The sequence below is a fragment of the Dermochelys coriacea genome, chromosome 5, assembly GCF_009764565.3.
Source record: "Dermochelys coriacea isolate rDerCor1 chromosome 5, rDerCor1.pri.v4, whole genome shotgun sequence".
NCBI classification, from domain to species: Eukaryota; Metazoa; Chordata; order Testudines; family Dermochelyidae; genus Dermochelys; species Dermochelys coriacea.
The window spans coordinates 54,177,206-54,198,649 of NC_050072.1; the positions used below are offsets into that span (position 1 = coordinate 54,177,206).

Here is a 21,444-nt window from a genome sequence, read left to right on the forward strand (position 1 = left end):
TGCTCCAAAGCAACAGATCTGTGCCAGAGTAGGCATCTGTCTTAATCATTATCAAAACAAACTTGTATTTAAAAAAGGAGACACCTCTTCCTTCAGCCCAGCATGAAGTCTTTATTGTGATTCAAACTCTCCTTCGTGGAAATTCTATATATTGAATTTAATTTTGCAATTAAAGTTAGAAGAAACCTCCAACCTACATTCTGAAGATTGCTAGCACGAAGCACAATTTATTTGCTTCAGATAAAATCATGAGCCAAGAAAAAATCTATCTATTAGTACAGTTAAGTTTAAGATTTTACTTAGTTTGCTTTTCAGTTGCAAAACCATACTATACAAATAGTTTTGACTCTGGAAAATAAAATGGGCTCAGACTAATAATTTGAGATTTGAAGTCTAAAGTCTTGTTTTTTAAAAATAAGAGACCATCACTTTGATCATGTATTTTTTTTTCCTCTACAGAAACCATATGGCTTATTATCTTTCATTTTTTTCTTGGTTGCTTACAGATCTGTCTGAAGTCTTCTTGAAGTTTAACCTCTATTAATTGGTTTATTGTGTTTATTTCCTACAGCTCATGTTTAGTCCCTTATTCTGCAAGGTACTTAAGATCATGCCTAAAGCATTGACTTTGACTGTAGAGTTAAGCATGTCCTCCAGTATGTTGCTGCATCCAGGCTATCATCAAAAAAGTCTTTTATCTGTTAAAAGCTAAGATTGCTTTTGGTGGGATAGGGAATATTAAAAAAGAATTGATTAGAAAGCAAAATTTGCTGAACACTGATGCTCAGCTGCAGTGGAACAAAATATTATTTCAGCCAAAAGTGACTTCATTTCTAATGGATACTGGTTTTATGGCCACTCATTACAGAGAGGAAAAGGTTTTTTTTTTCTTCTCTTAGGGCTTGATTGAAAATCCACTGAAGTCTGTGGGGGTCTTTCCATTGACTTCATTAGGCTTTGTATCAGGCCCTTAATACTGCAGCAGCTAGAGAGTAAATCATGGACTACTTTTTTTTTTATCAACCATTGATTGGAGTATGGAGGGGTTATTTTTTTTTATGACTCACTTCAAAAAGTGGACTTGATGAGCTTCTGCATGGGCACGTTTGCTGGGCATGTTTCATAAGGTACTGATGTAGTATAAGGCCCTAATTCATCTAGATACTTAAGTATTGTGTGCCTCAACTTAATCATGTGAGTAGTTCTATTTATTTCAAAGGGACTATTCGAGTGCTTAAAGTTAGACATATGCTTAAGTGTCTTGTTGAACTGGGGCCTAAGTATCCTGAAAATATAGACATACTTTATTTGTAAAATGTAAGTAAAATTAATATTGTCTGCCTCTAGAGAGTAAATTAGAGATACATTTCTTACTAAACTTCTCAGTTTGTGGTCTCAAAGTTAAAGCATTTTGTTCTCAAGCCATATAGTGTGTTTTCCTAGATAAAATTATTAGGTCTTAATATAACTCCACCATTTTAATGACCTTATTTAAACAACAGTGAAGAAGAAGGAAGAAAGCTGTTCCAGAGTGAAAGCATAAAGTAAACAGTTGGAGAATGAAAAAGTACAGTATCTCTACCAATTCACATAGGGTCCATCCAAAATCAACTTCATTCAGGTTGTTCTTAATATAAAAGGAATCAACTGAAAGCAATACAAGATAGCCTTTGATGTAAGCAGCAGTTCTTGAGATAATTTGCTTTCTTGCTGCTAAAAGATTCATGCATTTTATTAGGAAAATCTGTCTCATGTCTTACATCAGAAGAAGCACAAAGAAGACAGCCTCTTGAACAGATGGCGCAAGGAATACAGTAATGTAAAACATCTGGATAGAGAAGCAACCAGTTAAAACTGGAGTTGGAACCTATTAAAAAATCAACTTTTTTTTTTTTTTGTACAAGGCAGAAAGAAATGCTGGTAGATGTCTTCACTAAGAAGAAGCATCTGTGTCTCAGCTAATTTTTCTCAGTTAAGTTTACAAATCTGAAACGTCCATGAAAAATGTATACATCATTTTAGTGATAAGGCACTTACCTAGTGTAGCTGAAACAATCCTAGAGACAGTGTAAATCAGCACTGCTCCTCAGATTTCAGTTTGTACCAGCAGAAAATTTGGCCACCTATCTATAAACTAGAATAGAATTTATATTGTATTCTTCTTCTTCGTTAGAAAACAAAATGCTTGTTTGTTTGTTTGTTTGTTAGAGTTGGTCAATTAGTAATTGCTGAACCAAATATCTGATGCATTTGGCCTTTTTTTTTAGTTTGTTTATTTCTGCTCCCTCACTGAATATCTGAAACTTTTTATCAAGAGATTAGCAGTTAATAAGTCATGAATAGTAAGTAACTGCATATCAGGCATGGATTTGCAAACGTTTTAATGAAAACCTGGCAGTCACCTAAAAAGTCACGAATAACTAGTATTACAAAGTCCTCAAATAGTGGTGAATCATATTCTGTCTCTTTATTCATAAATATATTTTGATTCTGGCTTTATTTTCTATTTTCCCCCACCTCTATTTAATGTTAATATTCTTTAAAACAAACAATAATCTTTGTTCCTACTTGAACAGACGTTAGAGAGTGGCTCACACAAGAAAACCCCCAAACTTCTGGCTCCTGATCCAAACTTAATGAATGGATCTAACTCCATACTGGGTGTGGACTGAACCCTTGGATCCTAATGCTCTGAAATTTGATGAAGTTTGGATCTGGATTTGGATAAAGCTGGTTGACCACCTCTTTGTCCACTTCAGTGTATAATGTAATAGTTTGTCTGTAAGGGCAACATTTTCAAAATTAGGTGTGTGAAACTTCAAACCTACATTTGTGTAGGCCTAATTTATGCACACAAATATATTATATGCTGAACAAATGCCTACGCCCTGGTCTACACTAAAAACTTGTGTTGATATAACTACATGGTTGCTCAGGGGTGTGGAAGGCTTCTCCCATCGTCCTAGCAATCGCCTCTCAGGGAAGAGGAATATCTATGCCAATGGGAGAAGCTCTTCTGTTGGCAAAGGTAGTTATCTTCATTAAGCGCTACCAAGGCGCAGCTGCACCAGTGCAGCTGCACCACTGCAGCACTGTAAGTGTAGACAAGCCCTGAGAGACATCTAATTAGCCATGTGCATGTGAAAATACCTGATATGTGCATATGTATTGAGTACTCTTGAGCATTAAACAGATGGATGTGCTCAATTTGCATGTTCCTGTATTCTCCCTTAACTTCTTCCCCTTCTCTGCCTGTCCCGTTACCTGTTCTAACAATCTTTTCCTGTGCTCTTAAATTCTGGATGTCTTAGTGGATAGTAGGTTCTTCTTTGCTCCATCCTCTGGAATATCTCCTTTTTGTAAATGTGACTCTCTGAATCCTGTCTCAAACCTCATCTTTGTCCCTGATCCCTGGCCCTCAAATAGGAATGATAAAACTTTCATATCATATGCTGAGTCTTTGAGTTTCTCTGAGCTCATTCATTAACTCTGAAACCCAGCTTTTGGCCTTTGTGCCTGTCTTCCTAAAAAATTGTAACTACATAAATGTCTTGCATGTTTGTGAAGGGATTTTAATTACCTGATTAGATACTTAGCAATGCTTTCATATGAAAGAGGCTGTAGGTTCAATTGTGTTGTGCTGGGATAGTTAGTGCTGACTAGGGTGACTAGATAGCAAGAGTGAAAAATCAGGACAGGAGGTGGAGGGCAATAAGGCCCTTTATAAGAAAAAGCCCCAAATATCGGGACTGTCCCTATAAAATTGGGACATCTGGTCACCCTTGTGCTGACATATTTATGAACTAAAAATCTTGAAATCATCATCTCTGTCCTAATAATGACAGGTTTCAGAGTAGCAGCCGTGTTAGTCTGTATTCTCAAAAAGAAAAGGAGTACTTGTGGCACCTTAGAGACTAACAAATTTATTAGAGCATAAGCTTTCGTGAGCTACAGCTCACTTCATCGGATGCATTTGGTGGAAAAAACAGAGTTATGCAAGGCACTGAATTTAGCCGTATAGAGTGGTACTCTGTTTTTTCCACCAAATGCATCCGATGAAGTGAGCTGTAGCTCACGAAAGCTTATGCTCTAATAAATTTGTTAGTCTCTAAGGTGCCACAAGTACTCCTTTTCTTTTTCTAATAATGACAGGTTTCAGAGTAGCAGCCGTGTTAGTCTGTATTCGCAAAAAGAAAAGGAGTACTTGTGGCACCTTAGAGACTCTAAGGTGCCACATGTACTCCTTTTCTTTCTGTCCTAATAGTGACTCTAAGGGCCATACTCTACTTTTGATCCACAACTGCTGTCCCCTTATTGTTTTGGTGTTTTAAAGGGCCCGATCCTACTGTCCTTTCTTATATAATGCTCCCAGTTTTGTGTGTGAAGGGAAGCAGGATTATTTTCCAAAAGTCAACTTCATTGCAATACAAGGTTTCTGATCTAACCTGTGGGTATTTTTTCATCCTCCGTGGATTATTGTTCTCACTTTCAGACCTAATCTAAATGCCTCGGAGTATAGTTTAGATGGATTACAGCAAATCTTGTGACATTATTATACATTGTTTTGGGATGGCATGTTAGTTTCTGTTGACTAAGCACACTCCTGTTGCTGTCAGGGTTCCTTTTTGTGATTTGTAATTATGTGCTGAAAATATACTAAGCTGGTATTTTACTTCCTGTTATACATGTGAATTGTATGCTAAAGTAAGCCTTGAAAAAACACCCATGACATTTGCAATGCAACTAGTACATAGTGTAGCATAAAGGCACCAGGGGAAATGGGAAACATCTCTTTCTTTAACTGCAAGAATTTTCTGATAGACTGAGAGTATGACATGAAAAATTCAACTTCAACATTTCAGTCAGTACAATAAAGAGCAATATGTTTGTATTTTGTTGACATTATGTTGTATAAAGACCTCTGATAATGTTAATATAGCACCATGAAACTAATATTACTGACATTGCTTTGTTGCTCCTGCTTTTGTTATTGTTGAGCAATGCAAGAGATTCCCTCCCCCAGGTCTGAGGATGCCTCCCTCATAGTGCTTCCAGCTCAGGGAGCCAAAGACAGGACTTTTATGAATAATATTATATCCTAAACCAGTGCTTTCCAAACTTGGGATGCCGCTTGTTGAGGGAAAGCCCCTGGCGGGCTGGGCTGTTTTGTTTACCTGCCGCCTTCACAGGTTCGGCCGATGGCAGCTCCCACTGGCTGCGGTTCGCCGCTGCCGGCCAATGGGGGCTGCGGGAAGCGGCACGGGCGCGGCGTCCCAGTTTGGGAAACCACTGTCCTAACCTAAAAGTAATAACATTTAATTTCCTTCCATTACTTAAAAACACTTAATAGCACCTCTAAATTAAAAAACCCCAAACCCTGGCAGACAAATACTTTGGCTAAAGGCAAATTAATTAAAGCCATTCAGTGAAAAAATACTGTTCTCACCTTCAGCTCTAATCTAACTTCCTATGAGTATCGTGTATGAACTCCAGCAAATCTTGTGGCATTATAATACAGTGTTTTTATGTGGGCATTTAAAGCTGTACTGAATTCAAAACCTTTCTCTAAAACATTTTGTTGCTTTCATTCATTCTGTTCAGATTTAACATTTAGTTTGCATCAGAAAAGTATAAAAATGGGCTTATTTATACCTTTCTAACTGCTTCTTTAACATCTTTTTTTAGGTAAACAAAACATATCAGAGTCTGCATCTGTTGAGCTGGACATTCCTATGGAAAGTGGGCCAGCCAATCTGTTAACAGAACTAAAAATAATACCTGGCAAAGCTACTCTTAAACCTGATATCTTTGATAGTTCAGTCACTGAATCAGTTGTCACCAAAACAAAGATTTCATCTTTGGAAAAAGTGATCCTGGAAAGCATAAAGGAAGATACAATACTAACTACCAGAGGGGGTGAGAAAAAACAAGAAGAGAAGATGCTTAAGGAGAACATTAAATTAACCACTATTCTACCTCAAATTGTCACAGATGGCAAAGTAGATACTTCTGAATCACTGGAAATGACTAAAGCTGATGCCACACCTAGGCTAGCAGTGAGTACACCTATACAAGGGGAGTTGGAGCACACTTATTCTGCAGCAGAATTATCTAAGAAATCAGATATGTCTAAAATCAGAGAGGAAGTTTATTTGTCCTCAATAATTCCAGAGCATAGAGCAGCTACAAGTGCAATTCCCACATCACTTCCAGTCACAGATTCATGGGAAGATGTTGAAATTGAAAATACACAAACTGTTGAAAGTCAGACTGAACAAATAGAGGTGGGTCCAATGAGAACATCTGCAAATGCCTCAGTGCAAACCCCTGTACAAGAGGTTGCTGAAATAGAGACTTCAGTTACACTAACAAAGGAGGAAATGTATCTTAGTGCTCAACCTACAAAAGAATCAATGGAAGCAAAAACTCATAAGAAACTTACAACTGTTGTAATTCCCAAAGATCTGCACACTGATCATCATGAACCTACCACAGAGGAGGAGAGTGGCAAAGCAAGCACATACACTGTTACGCCTGACCACAGAACTTTGGCTTCTAGCAGAATCCCAGAATTAGAAGTAATTACTGTATCAAAGACATTCGTAGATGGGCATACTGCTAGGGCATCTTCTACAGCAAGTGAGTCAACTCCAGCAGTTAGAATTACCGAGGAACATATTCTATTTGATAATGAGGCATCAGCTGAAGGAAGCAGTGAGGATTTGGAGGATGTGCAGCCTACCGATGCACTTGAAATTTCCTTTGGACTACCTATGTCTACATCTGTACTAACAGTTAATCAGACAGAAGCTGAGGCCATCACTGTCTCACAAGGTACCACTTTATCACAAGGGGTAGTAAAGGGAATGCAGACTGACATCTACCCATTTCTAAAAACAGAAGGGTCAATCATCTTAGAAAAAACTAGAGAGCCAGAATTGAGAACAATTGATGTCACAGCCCCCTATATCACAACAGTTATTCCTGACTCTGATAAGGACAAAACAGAACCTAAGGGATATGTTGCTAGTGAGATATTCACACTTGCTCCTCAAGTTTCAAGCACTCCACTATCTACTGATAAAGATCAAGAAAATGTGACAGAAACATATGGAGCTTTAAGAACAGGAGATGGTATCTCTGGAATGGAATTTTCTACAGCTTCTCCAGGGCAAATTTATATTGTAGAACATGCAAAGCACTCTGAAGCAGCAATTTCAACAGAAAAAGATAAAACTAAGATAAGTGTTGAGCCAACAGAAACAAAAACTGATGAAGATCTTATAGCTATATCAGCTGATATAGATCGAGGTAAAGATATTACAAGTGTCAACTCCACTCGCAGAGCTATAGAAATGGAAGTGATCACAGTATCAAAAATATCACTGGATGAAAGCAATGCAACAGTAAAGCCCTTTCTGCCATCGGTGCCAGCATCAAAATTACCAACTGCCAGGCCCCCTGTCATGGAAGTGAGTGACAGAGTACAACCGACAGAAGATTTTACAGAACATGAAGATGTTGTTTCAAGGTATCATGATACTGTGAGAACATTTGCTCCTGCACCAGAAATGAAACCAGAAGAGGCCACTGAAAAAGCCCTATTTACTGAAGCCCTTACATTTACAGATAAAGAGGTCACAAAATATGCAGTCACAGAGGGTGTCCAGATAAGTACTGGAATAATCATTAAAGAAGAATCATCTGCAATGACATCCACTACTGTAAAAGCTTATGAAGAAAAGATTGTACCTCGTGCAGGAACAGGAGGGCAAGAAGTTGTTTGGACTGAGGAAGGAAGTACTATCGAGCAGGGCCAAGACCTAGGAATCTCCAGAGCAATAACTACTATTCACCCACATGTGGAAACTCAAGATACAGAAGGAACAGTATTTCAAAAGGAACACTCTACCAAAGATGAAGTTATGGTACAAATGGTTACTGCCACAGAGTCCACAGCATCCATTTCTAAAATGGATGTGACATCTACTCAAGTACACGTGGAAACAGATGATCAGGAGGTTGTATCCAAATCTGAATCTGCTCAGACAACTATTACTGAAAGACAAGATGTGATCCAAATTACTGAAGAAACAGTGGAAGGAAAACCATATGGAATTACTATAGAGCAATTGGTTACTACCACTGATTTTACTGCAACTATGTCTAAGGTGCCTGTGACATTTGTTCAAATATATGAACAAAAGACAATTTTAGAACCTGAATTGGGTCACACAGCTATTACTGAAAGGCAGGATGTGGACATAATTACTGAAGGATCAGCATATGATGAAATACGTACAACTACAGAAGCTTTTGTGCCTGATACAAAGATAAGGGATTATGGAAAAGTTCTAGCATCTGGGGAAACAACCACTGGGACCATACAGCGTTTACTGTCTCCAAAAGTTGATGCTGTTACTGAACACAAAGTAAAGACCACTGAAGTTATGCGAGTATCACCAACCACTGAAACTCAAGTAGATGAAGGTGGAGTACCACGCATCAAACAAGAAAATGAAACGGAAGACAGCAGTGTGGTGAGTTGGGAATCTGAGTTACCTTCACATACAGTGCCTACAGGTCCTTCTGCACCAGAAGGTATTACTCATCAGATTGAGAAATCTACTTTTATGGAAAAAGTGGAAAATTTTACAGCCCATAGTCTGGAAGGTTCAGGAATATTGAAGGAACCTAAAGGAACAGAACCAATTATATTTTCAACTATTGGAACAGATAAAACAACAGTACTAAGTGCAGCAGACAAAATCCAACCAACTTCAACTACCAAATCCTTTGTTACTAAAAAGCCTCCACGTATAATTGACAGGGAAGATGAGGAGGAAACAAGTATAGACATGGTAATAATTGGTGAATCTACTTCTCCCAGTAAAACCACTACTGACGATGGTCTGACAGGCAAGACAGTGGAACCAGAAATTGATAAAGAATATTTCACATCATCAAGTGCCACTGCAGTTGCACGACCTACCAGACCACCCAAAGTTGAGGAATCCACAGAGGTTTTAGAACCTCAGGAAGTGTCTCCCTCTCTTTCAGATCTTGAAACAGACATGGAAGATAAATCTGACATAAGATTTATTGTTATTGCCATTATAGGCAATAATACAGGTAAGAGTTTGCCCTTTAGACCTATGACCCATGTCCATACAGTTTGCCATAATAGTAATGTTTCACAGTATACCAGAAGTTATTCTTTGAAGCACAGCTTTGTCTAAACAGGAGTTTTTGAGTTTTTCTATGTATATATTGGTACTAATTATTTAAGATAATGTAGAAATGTCATTATAATTGTCTTTTAGTCAAATTCACTATTGTTGTAAGAAGGTGCAAATGTATTGTAATTATTATTGGGAGTCATAAGAATAGTGTTTGTTGTATGATGTACTCAAATCACTGATTGGACTTTCATTATCTGTGACACAATGCATTTTAGTTTCACAGCTTCCATGCCATACATTATTACTCTTAAGTGTAGCATTAGATGGTGTTAACATTCCATTTGTCTGTAGCCATTAACAATGTCATTTACAGTGTGGTCAGCTAAAACATTTGGGAACATCTGTTACATCCACAGGTGGATGTTGTGGGATTTGGGGGACAGGATATTTGCCATGGTGTATCATCATCATTTTCCTGATTACTTTGCAGAGTCTGTGATGCAAATTACCATAATTTGCACAAGTTCATGAAGTTTTTTAGCTGAAGGCACTGTATTTGCATATGCAGCTTTAATTTCATGGGTTTCCAGAACAGAAACTGCAAAACTACTTTGAACTAAAGTAGCATTGAACTAAGCTACCAATTCCTGAATTACAGTATTGTATTAGACAACTGGCCATTACTTGAGATCTTTTGCATAGTATTAAGTTTTAAAAAAAAGAGAGATATGAAAGTGCTGAGAAAAGGGAGATTAACTGAGATATATTGTAGGGTTTGTCGAATTTCATATTGTGTTTAATTCATTTATAATTATTTTTTTTCCACAAAAATATATGTTTTATTTGTCTTTTAGCCTAGCTGAATATGATACTTCTGTATGATTACTTAGAGGATTCTTTTCCCACTTATTCATGACCATAACTACCATTAGTGTTAAGAATCTGATCCAACTCCTATTATAATTAATGCAAGTCCTTTTACTGATTTCAGTGGGAGTTAGTTTGGGACCTAACAGAGTTGTGTGCACCAATCAAAAGGTAAAAGTAGATCCCTAAATGTTTACAATATAGTTAGCAGAGCTTGTACAGAGTGCAATTTTTTACTTTTGCTTATTTTATACTATATATCTACAATATTTAAACTGCATAGTCTTGACAAATACATTGCAATCAATTGGGCCTTAATATAAAAAACTAGACTTGAAAGGATTACATGATTTTTTTTCAGAGTAGCAGCCGTGTTAGTCTGTATTCGCAAAAAGAAAAGGAGTACTTGTGGCACCTTAGAGACTAACAAATTTATTAGAGCATAAGCTTTCGTGAGCTACAGCTCACTTCATCGATGCATCCGATGCATCCGATGAAGTGAGCTGTAGCTCACGAAAGCTTATGCTCTAATAAATTTGTTAGTCTCTAAGGTGCCACAAGTACTCCTTTTCTTTTTATGATTTTTTTTTTAATTGAGCAGTACTTTTGTTACTGGAATATGTGACACATTAGCAGCATTGTGGGTTTGTGTTCTGCCTGGTGCCTATATTTAGGAAGTCACAATTAGATGAGACACTCTGATGAGCCACCTCAAATGATTGAGGTATGTGGATTGGATTTAAGTCAGATACAAAATACTTCTGAATTCATGAAAGTTTGATTAAATTAAGTTAGACATCTAACTGCAAGTATTTTTGTCTAAAATTAATTGTGGGTGCATAAATGAAGTTTCAGTTACAAAGAGGTGTACAATTTCACCTATGGAAATAGAAGATAGATGAGGCCTGGCTGAAAAGCAAGCCCGTTATGTTATATTTTGGCAATTACGCTGAAATGCTGATAAGAGAGAGAATATAGGTGAATGGATTAAGCTGCTTATTTGTATAAGAATACAACAGTTTTCCATGAGAGAATTTATTGGCAAACAGCCCAAGCACTGGCATGTGAATGAATCTGAGGCAGGTGCACAAATTAATGAGGAATATAAAGCACAACATTTTCTGACAGTCTATGGGACATGGGCAGGTCTAGAACAGGTGTGCAAATTAATGAGGAAAATATATTTATACATGGGGAAACATCCTCTTTTTTGTAATAAAAATGACTGTGTGCAAGTTCCATAAAGGAATGTGCTTGAGACGTTATTTGCTTGTATAGAACTTCATGCCATTCTCTTTTGCTTATGATCAGTGTTGAAATGGACTCAACAAGTGCAGGAAAAATATCCTTGCACTGCATTATATGATCATATTAGTAATTTTCTACCATATTGAGCAAGTCATATGAGGCTTGACTTTCATGGTGGAAAAACAAAACGTGCCACTCATGATCCTTGTATGTTATTAGCTCCAATGGATTGTAACAGTGAGTTATGATGCTGTAGCTGGAAGGGTATGAGCTGGAAGGGTTTTTTTAGCAGCTGAAAAAAATCTGAAGGAACTTTTCAGCTCATAAAGCTTTTATGAGCTGAAAAATGCTATTGGGGGTGAGGGGGTGTATGTGATTTAACAGTGGTTGAGGGGATACTGAAAAAATAGCTTCTGTCTGTATTAGGAGTAATTTGCACACCTGCATTTTCAGAGACATTTAAAAGTGTTTACTTAGTGAATAGGTTGGAAGGTGCTTATTAGATCCAGGGTTTCATAACCGCACTGTCTGGTTTCTTGTCCCCTCCAGCCTTGAACAGAATGAAAGTGAGGGAACCTGTGCTTTGTGGGTGTGGAATTTTATGAAAAGAGATTGCAAACATTGTGTGCGTTTAACATGTGATTTCTGTTTAATATGTTTGTTTCCTGCCTTAGAAGGAACTAGGTGTGTGAAATTTGAATGAAAGTAATTATCTTAAACACAGCATGTGGATTAATCATGGCTATTAGCCCCCAAACTGGCAAGTAGAGTCTTCATTAGGGCTCTTCATTGGACGTTAAGAATGTCCATCATGGGCTAGATTATTCACATAAAATAGTACTTTACAATGATTCAGTGAAACTATTCATATGAATTATAGTATGCCAGTGGGAGTAAGGGGCTCACGATTTGACCCCAACTAGTACCACTGACTCTAATGGGACTATTGATGGAGTTAGGTACTACTCAGTATAAGGGTATCAGAATCTGACCCCATGTGCTCTGTTCTCAATGAAAGGGGCATGTGCAGTGGGATTTGATAGAGTAGCACAGGGTCTTGCTAGATAGATAGATATATCTATCTATCCATGCACAAATTAAATATTCACATGTTTCACACAGGGAAGGATAGTATAGAATTGGCCTGTATCTAAGTACTGTAAAACGCACTTTACTTTTCCTTTGAAAAGGACCAGTTTTCATTCCTGGCTGGCTCCAGTCATTATCTCCTGCAAGTGTGCTAGCTGGTGGCCACATCCCCAGCCAGGCTGACCATACTTCCTTGGGGCATGGTATGTTGGCAAGCAAGGTAGATGTGGTAGCCAATGCCCCCAAACCCTGCTGGCCCTCTCTTTAGTCTTAAGTAGGAATCCTACTCTACTGCAGCATGTGTGTACTGGGTGGTAAAAGACTCCCTACACTCTACATGCTTGTGCAATACAAGGTAGCATTTTTCCCTTTAAGTGTTATATTGCAAGGAAAATATAACAATAAGTCTAATAGTTTTTTAAAACTAAGATTATTTATGCACAGTGGCATATATGAATCAGGACACTACACTGTGGGACATATCCACCTATTTGCTATTTTTAACAAGGTTATTTTAATTGTATGTATTCATTGTTGAGTTAGAGAGAAAGATATTTGTCCTGCGGGTGAGGAAGCACCTACGGTAATATCTCACATATTGAATAAATATTAGACATTTTTCTTCACTGAGAGGATAAATGTACGTTACCCAAATCTATAGGGTATTCTTAGGAGGTATTCCAGGTTTATCTTTGTGTTTTATAAAGAAAGTTTTACATTCCTTGTTGTGTAGCCCTGTCATTATCTATGGTGGTTATGCAATGATTTATTGGTTAAAAAAGCAGATGTATGGAGATGGTCAGAGAAATTTTGACTAAACCATATTCCATCTGAATATGTGGTTCTGTTGAAATAGGAATGCTTCACCAAACTGGGTACTTAGCTGGAATTTTGTTTTTAAAAAAAGAAGTTCTGACAATGTCTTAATATACCATTTTGATAATATCAGAACAAATATTTCAGTTTCTCATTTTGAATGTTTATGTTGTATTATATTCTACATTATAATATATTTGATAATATAATACAAACATTAAAAACTCTAAGTTGAAACATTTTAATTGTGTTGAAACAAAGCATTTGGAATGACCCGAAACTATTTTTTTTTTCAGAATTTTCCTTCACAGAGAATTTCCAAATTTTGGGGTGTTGCTCCGATTTGGAATGAATCTCAAAATCCTCTGTGAAATGGAACATCTGCCCTCTGCATAGCTTTGTTGATATATGTGAACTGGATTGTTTTATTTATGAGCAACAAGTTTAGCTTAATCAGCAACTTCTTAGCTCTTGGGAAAGCTATCATATATTTAAAAGTTAGTATCCTTGAACTAGAATGGTACTACAGGAAAATGGTCTCTTATGGCTATGTAAATGCCAATGCAGATAGGTGACATTTATTTTGAAAGCAAAGCCAGTTGGTTCTGTGACAGTGTTCTCTTGCCATATCTTCCTGAGTATCATGCCACAAGATTGATCCAAATTTTCTCTCTGGTGGTTTATTGGTGCAGTAGTGTGTAAGTAGCTCACTGTTGGCCTGATTAAGGTCCCCTCTAAGTTAATACAAAATTATTTCACTAGGAGTTGGACCAGGCACTGTATTCTCATTAACCTGTAGCATTCTGGATGACCTTGAGAATGGATCAATTGTGTGCATTTGCCAAACACAGAGAAGGGGTCAAATTAATCACTGCTGTAAATAGGCTCAGCAAATGGATTCTGACTTACATCAGCAGTGAATTATTGCCCTGGTCAGACATCCAGTATTCTGACTGGCTGTCAAAAATGCCATTTGATATGGTAATTTATTTGTCAGTGGTAGACCCCCATCTTTTTGTTTCTGTGCAGTAATGCGTCAGTGCTAGGGTTGAGTTTATCTGTTCAACTAAGACAGAAAATCAATTGACAGCTCTTTTGAGATACATTTCCATATGAAACACGGCTGCTACTTGTTTGGTTAATAAGGTAATTAATCTATCAGAGAACTATAGGAATCATTTTCATATCCTGAATGACCTAATCCTTTATGTATCCATTCCTAACAATTGGAAAATATAGACAGAGAGCCAGATTTGCATCTCAGTTGCTCCAGAATAAATCCAGAGTATCTCCGTCGTGGTACTTGAGATCAGAATCTTGCCATTGTAATTGGCATCAGAACCTGGCATAATGACTTCCAAAAGTTCATTCTAGAAAGTAGGGTTTTTTAAAAATACATTTAAGGCCATTTGGCAGCAGAGACATAAATCAATATATATATATAAGCCTGTTTGAAGGACCTGTTGCTTAATTAAGCCTGCTAGAATTTCACCACATTACCATACTCTTGTTTAACCAGCGTTATGAAGAAATGAGACACAAATACAGTGTAAATTCTGTTTGAAATGCAAATGAAGAAGTCATTTGGTATGACCAAAAACCAACCAACCAAAACCAAAAACCAGGGTAAATTCATGTTTTCGTGCATTATTCCTCCTTCCTCTTCAAAAAATGAAATACAGCTTTGAAATCTCACACTTATTAATTTAAAAAACTACTGAATAGTGTGCTGGCCTTGATTGTTGGCTCTTTCTGTGGAACATATTATAGATGATGAATATTTTTTTCACATTCCTTTACAGACAGCCATAGAGACCAGAAAACAGTACCCTCATGTTACATATTGTTCGGAGGATGCATACACATTCCCTGCTGTTTGTGCATTGTTGCCAAGGAAACCTCCCAGATCTAGACACAGGGATTACACACTTCAGGCTTCCTTATAGCTCTTTGTTTATTCATGAGACAAATGAATGATCATCTTATTCAGAGGTACAATGTAGTTTTTAGTATTTCTGTTGTGAAGGGAGAAGGAATTCTTTTTTAGAAGTTTCAGTCACATATATAAAAAGAAAAGGAGTACTTGTGGCACCTTAGAGACTAACAAATTTATTTGAGCATAAGCTTTCGTGAGCTACAGCTCACTTCATTGGATGAATTTGGTGGAAAATACAGTGGGGAGATTTATATACACACACAGAGAACATGAAACAATGGGTTTTATCATACACACTGTAAGGAGAGTGATCACTTAAGATGAGCCATCACCAGCAGCGGGGTGGGGGAGGGGAAGGAGGAAAACCTTTCATGGTGACAAGCAAGGTAGGCTATTTCCAGCAGTTAACAAGAACATTTGAGGAACAGTGGGGCGGGGGGGGGGGGGAGAAATAACATGGGGAAATAGTTTTACTTTGTGTAATGACTCATCCATTCCCAGTCTCTATTCAAGCCTAAGTTAATTGTATCCAGTTTGCAAATTAATTCCAATTCATCAGTCTCTCGTTGGAGTCTGTTTTTGAAGTTTTTTTGTTGAAGGATAGCCACTCTCAGGTCTGTAATTGAGTGACCAGAGAGATTGAAGTGTTCTCTGACTGGTTTTTGAATGTTATAATTCTTGACGGCTGATTTGTGTCCATTTATTCTTTTACGTAGAGACTGTCCAGTTTGACCAATGTACATGGCAGAGGGGCATTGCTGGCACATGATGGCATATATCGCATTGGTAGATGCGCAGGTGAATGAGCCTCTGATAGTGTGGCTGATGTGATTAGCCCTATGATGGTGTCCCCAGAATAGATATGTGGACACAGTTGGCAACGGGCTTTGTTGCAAGGATAGGTTCCTGGGTTAGTGGTTCTGTTGTGTGGTGTGTGGTTGCTGGTGAGTATTTGCTTCAGGTTGGGGGGCTGTCTGTAAGCGAGGCTGCTACTCTGAAACCAGTCACATATATAGATAGTCCTGTGGAATTTTAATGTGTACAAGATGGCTGTTGTCTCTTATGTGGAGACTATTTGCAGAATATGATTTCTATTTGGAAAGTAGCAGTAGTTTTTAAATAGGTTGGTGTGTGTATCCAAGATGTACTGTACTTTTTTCTCTGTTGAGCAAGTGAAAGTTTCTTGCTATTCAAGCTTTTTTCCATCTTCAGAAAATGCTTGCTTTACCAAAAAGTAGTGAAGATTTACTTTACATGAAGTGACTCAGCTGATGAAGCCTAATTCAGGATGACTACATGGTTTGGTGTCAGGAATGTAAGCTAACGTCACTTTAAAAGTAGCTTGAAGGTTAAAATGATTCACAAAAGTAGTGCCACTGTGAAGAACAGGTAATAACTACTCTGGTGACAACGGTTATGTCAGCAATTCATGCTTTTTGAGCTATTCATCATTTTCTCTAGCAGGTTTTTTTTTAAATGTCAGGTCTCTGTGGCAGTACTTTGAAACAGTTGAAGTTTTCCTGCTAGCACAGTAAATATTGTTAGCTTCTTTTCCACATCTGTCTCCTTCCTTTTGGCAGGGTGAGTCTAACTGATAAAACACAAAATACATATTGATGCTTTTCATACTTTTTTGTGAATTATTTACATGGCATTGTCAGTCTGTGCTCAAAGCGTTGGCTGTGTTTCCTGAAACTTTTGCGAGCATGGAGTTGAGATTGTCCTGTTCTAGTGAATAATTCATATTTATAAGAAAAATGTTGAATGCAGTGTATTATGATCTATCTGTCTGATCACTCAGTGCATTATTACTGTTGTTACCATCCAGAAAACTAAGTTCCTGTCACCACACAGCAGTAGAAATGTTCTCATCAACAAGGGCTATATCTTTAACCCCTAAAAAAGATCAACGCTGTCTTTCCTTTACTTAAAATTTGTTCAGGAGCAATTTGGTCTTCTGAACCAGCCATGCCTATTTTTAGGCTGCCTCTGCTCCTCTTAATTAATCACCGTCTTTTTATTTTGCCATCATTAGGCTACAGAATAAGCAAAGACATCTGGTGATATATTTTTATCTATATGCTGTTGTTCCATATTTTAAATTATTGGGGAGCTCCCAAGTGCCTTGAGCAGAGTGTGGGGAATGCTCTAGTGACAATAATTATTATTGTTAGTAATAATAGTATGTCAAATTCTCAATTCTTCATGCAGTCTTTTCTTACTCAGACAAGAGTCCCAGTGATTCAGTGGGAGTTTTGCCTGAATAACAAAAAACAAGATTTAGCCCATCATTATGATTTTGTATGTCAAGAGAGCTCTATCTATAACACACACACACATCGTTCTGAGTAGATATCTAAACTAGTTTTTCTCCTTCCAGCAACCTGCACTAACTACCTTAAAATGTGAAAATACATGATTCTTTCTTATCCTATCCTTTGCCACTCTGCTTATAGTGAGTTTGTGAGTGATCCAAACATCTTTTGCAGGACTATTACATCTTTCTGAATATAAACCTCAAAGTCTCTGTAACTGTTATATATGGTTATAACTCTGTTATATATGGTTGGGTCACAGCATATGTGGGCTGTCAGGGTGAGTTAAAGACCCCCAGAAGTATTCTCTGGTGAAACAAAACCAGCAATGATAATGGAGCTGTAAGGGTCAGTGTACCAGTTTTTGAATCCTTAATCTGACTTCTACCTCACGTGTAGATATTCCTCTTCGTGCTTGAAGGAACTGGAGATAGTGTAAATTCCCATACGATTTCTTTAATTAATCATCTGAAAAGCAATGGACATTAGTTAATTTCATGGCTTGAGGCAAAAGGACAACAATTGCCCATTCAGAAATAGCATCAGTTTTACACTTTGAAATTGATTTTTTTGGGGAGGGATAGCTCAGTGGTTTGAGCATTGGCTTGCTAAACCCAGGGTTGTGAGTTCAATCCTTGAGGGGGCCATTTAGGGATTTGGGGCAAAAATTGGGGATTGGTCCTGCTTTGAGCAGGGGGTTGGACTAGATGATCTCCTGAGGTCCCTTCCAACCCTGATATTCTGTGATTCTGTGATTTAGCTGCAAGCGGCCAAATGGAACCGCTGTATTGTACTGGTACTGGTAGGTAGCAGTTCAGCACGCTCAACTTCGAAAAATGCTGAGCTTTGCTGTACAGAGCATTAATAAAGGGTTAACCTAAAGTCCTGAGCATTGGTTGTTACTTTGTGTAATAATTTTAAGTAGAGCTGGTAGAAATTTTATATTCGAAAATTTTTTCGACAAAAAAGGTGTGTATTTTTAGAAAAAAATTATTTGGCAGAATTTTGTTTTTGTTTAAACTATGTCTCATTTTTAAGCAGAAAGGTTGAAAACAGAAAAAAAATGGAAACCAACAATGAAAAAAATTCTATTTTCAGGTTTTGATTTTTCAGTTTTTTCTTTTTTCCTCCTTTCTTTCCTCCTCCTCCCTGCGGGAGATGAGAGGAAGAGGGGGAGAGAGAAAGTGAAAGAAAAAATAGGAAAAACAAAACAGTCCTTTTTGGTTTTGAAAATCAAGAAATATTTGGGGAATTTTTCCTTCAAAAAAATTTCAAAAAACCTATAATTTCCCATGGAAAATTGATTTTTTCCAACAGTTTTCTTGAAACTTACTTAATATTTTTCAGCCAGCTCTGGTTTAAAGCTATAAAACTGAACCACATTTCTTAAAATGAAATACTCTGCTGTTTCAATGCTTGTTCAAGGTCTGTTTGCACCCAGCTGTTGAGATTTTTCCCTAATGGTAATTTAGAGGGACTACTGTGCTCAGTAATCTTAAATCCTCTATTTTATTTAAGAAATGGTTATAACTTCACTAGAAAAGGTAATGGGGTTGATCTGAAAGGCAGTTAGGGTCCAGATTCTCAAATGTATTTAGGCACCTAACTCCAATAGACTTTCAATGGGAGTTAAAACCTTTGAAAATCTCCCTGAATAGGTTATAACTATGGACAGGATCCCTGTGAGAGTTTCTTTCTCTTGGTCTCTACCTCTCGTCTATACCTTCTTGTATTTCACCCTAGCTTACAAATCTCTTCTTGTTAACACCCCAGTGATGTGTTCAACTCTGTAAAAGTACATTGTATTGTAATTAGCTCTCACATAGGCCTCTGCCTATGATAAGTTTGCTATTGTGGTATGTCTACATTGCAGTTAGACACCCACAGCTAATCCATGACAGGTGGTTTGGGCTTATGGGATTTGGGCTAAGGACCTGTTTAATTGAATTGTAGATGTTCGGACTTGGGCTTTTGGTTGCCAACACTCCAGGATTGTCCTGGAGTCTCCAGGAATTAAAAGATTAATCTTTAATTAAAGATTGTCATGTGATGAAACCTTCAAGAATATGCCCACCCAAATTGCCAACCCTACCTGGGCTGGAGCCTGAGCTTTGGGACCCTCCCAACTTGCAATTCCTCAATAGTGCTGAGGCCTGCTTTTTGTTCTGTGCTCTTCTCACTATTTCATCTGCAGTGCACAGGCCTGCTGACAGGGGATAGGGTGAAGTGGGGCAAAAGGGGCAATTTCCCAGGGTCTGGAATATTTTAAAAGGGTCTGGGGGCCCCTGGCTACCCGCAGCATTGGCGTCCATAAGCCATGGGCCCTTTTAAATCTCCTGGGTGGGCCGCAGAGCTCCTAGATGCACGTGGGGTAGTGACCACTCTGGGCCCTGCGCTTTGGGGGGCTACATGGGCTGGCTGGCTTCTGGGTCCCAGAAGTAATGGGTTGGTCCTGAAAGTGAGGGATTTGTCACATCCATCCTGGGCCCCGCACCCTACTAGGGACGGCCCTGGGACCTGGGATTGCTGTCAGTGGGTCTGGCAGTGCACATGTCACTGTGCAGAGTGGAGAGAGAGTAAGGCTCAAAGGCAGCTCAAAAAATAAGCCCAGCAGCAATAATCATCAACTAGTTATTATTATATAATTTACTGAATACCATCAGTGTGCATGGCACTGTACTCCTTCCTTACAGAACATAGAGTGTAGGGGCAGATTTACACTGCTGTAATTCCATCAGCTCAAGGGGAGTTTCTGCACATTTATGAGGTTACATTTCAAAAGGATGTAGACATTTTCACAAGTTATGGGATGAGGAATATTCCATTAAAAATTCAGTTATAGAGTCCAGTCTGAGCCTTCCAAGTGAAATTTTCAAAGGAGAAGACCCCAGATGATACATGCACATTTACATGTGCAATTGTGCCTACAAATAGGTTTTTAAAGGGCTAGATACCCAATTGCATTTGCAGAAAATATACATATAACTGAAGTAAATAAACACATAAATGTAGCTGCACAAATGTGCACAATTTTTTTCTTTACACAAGTAGGTCTGTACCTACTGAAAATTTTTCCCTTTGTGACAGGGCTACATTTGTGCAATGGTTAGCTCATATTTTAATGAAGAAAATTAGAATCTAAAAATAGCCTTGCTTTAACTGAATAAGTACACATTCCCTTATGATTAATAGCAGTAACCATCTTAACCTGGTAAATTCCAAAAAGAGAACAGGAACTGCAGCCAAACAGTGCATCTGATCAACTGTGATTTTGACTGTTAGCTGTATGACTAATGGACTTGTATAGAAGTTAAATTAAAACTCTGCTATGAAGTACTTAAAACTTGGAAAATTACAGGCGAAAAAATCTCAGTAAAGCTTTGCATTAAATGACATTAAGTACACATTAACCACTCTACAAATCATTAAAAAGAGTATTGTGGGTCAGATTTTCAGATGATGTAAATAAGCACAGCTCCAGTGCCTTTAATGGAGCTACGCCTATTTGTACCACTGAAGATCTGGCCCACATCCACACCATTCTGGTATAGATATGTAATTAGTACATTGTAGTAATACTACAGTGTAACTACTTGGATAGCTTTGAAAAATAGACTTCTTAGAGCTTGGACTTCGCAGGGTTGGGTTTTTTTTAACCCAAACAATTCCCCCCCCCCACCTGAAACCACTGAAATGGTGTAAACCTAAGGTAGTAAGGGTAGAGATTGCACTTACATGGGATAGTTCCAACTGTGTGTAACAGCAGATGCATCTGGGTGCCACCCTCTTGGGTAGCATGGGGTGAAAGAGAGCAAGGTGTGAGTGGGCTAGGGAGGGGGCAAGGGCAGATCAGCCTCCTGTGAAGGGCCACATGAAGGCTCACAGAAGCTGCTACAACTCTGGCAGGAATAGGTCCTGTGAGCAACTCTGCAGTTACTCCACAGTCTGGAGAGCAGGATTCTTCCTCTCTCAACCAGCACATCTGTCTTAT

The 21,444-nt window shown here is 38.0% G+C and overlaps 1 protein-coding gene across 3 annotated transcripts in view; it reads left to right on the forward strand.

The window, feature by feature from the left end:
* Nucleotides 1-21,444, forward strand: part of VCAN (versican) — a 133,511-nt gene that overhangs the window by 54,347 nt on the left and 57,720 nt on the right. For 2 of the 3 annotated variants that reach the window (XM_038402873.2, XM_038402869.2), the window contains exon 7: nt 5,686-9,132. The exons of the other annotated variant lie outside the window; for it this stretch is intronic. In XM_038402873.2, the coding sequence (XP_038258801.1) occupies nt 5,686-9,132 (3,447 nt within the window). The remainder of the gene's footprint in view (nt 1-5,685; nt 9,133-21,444) is intronic. 3 annotated transcript variants of the gene reach the window in all.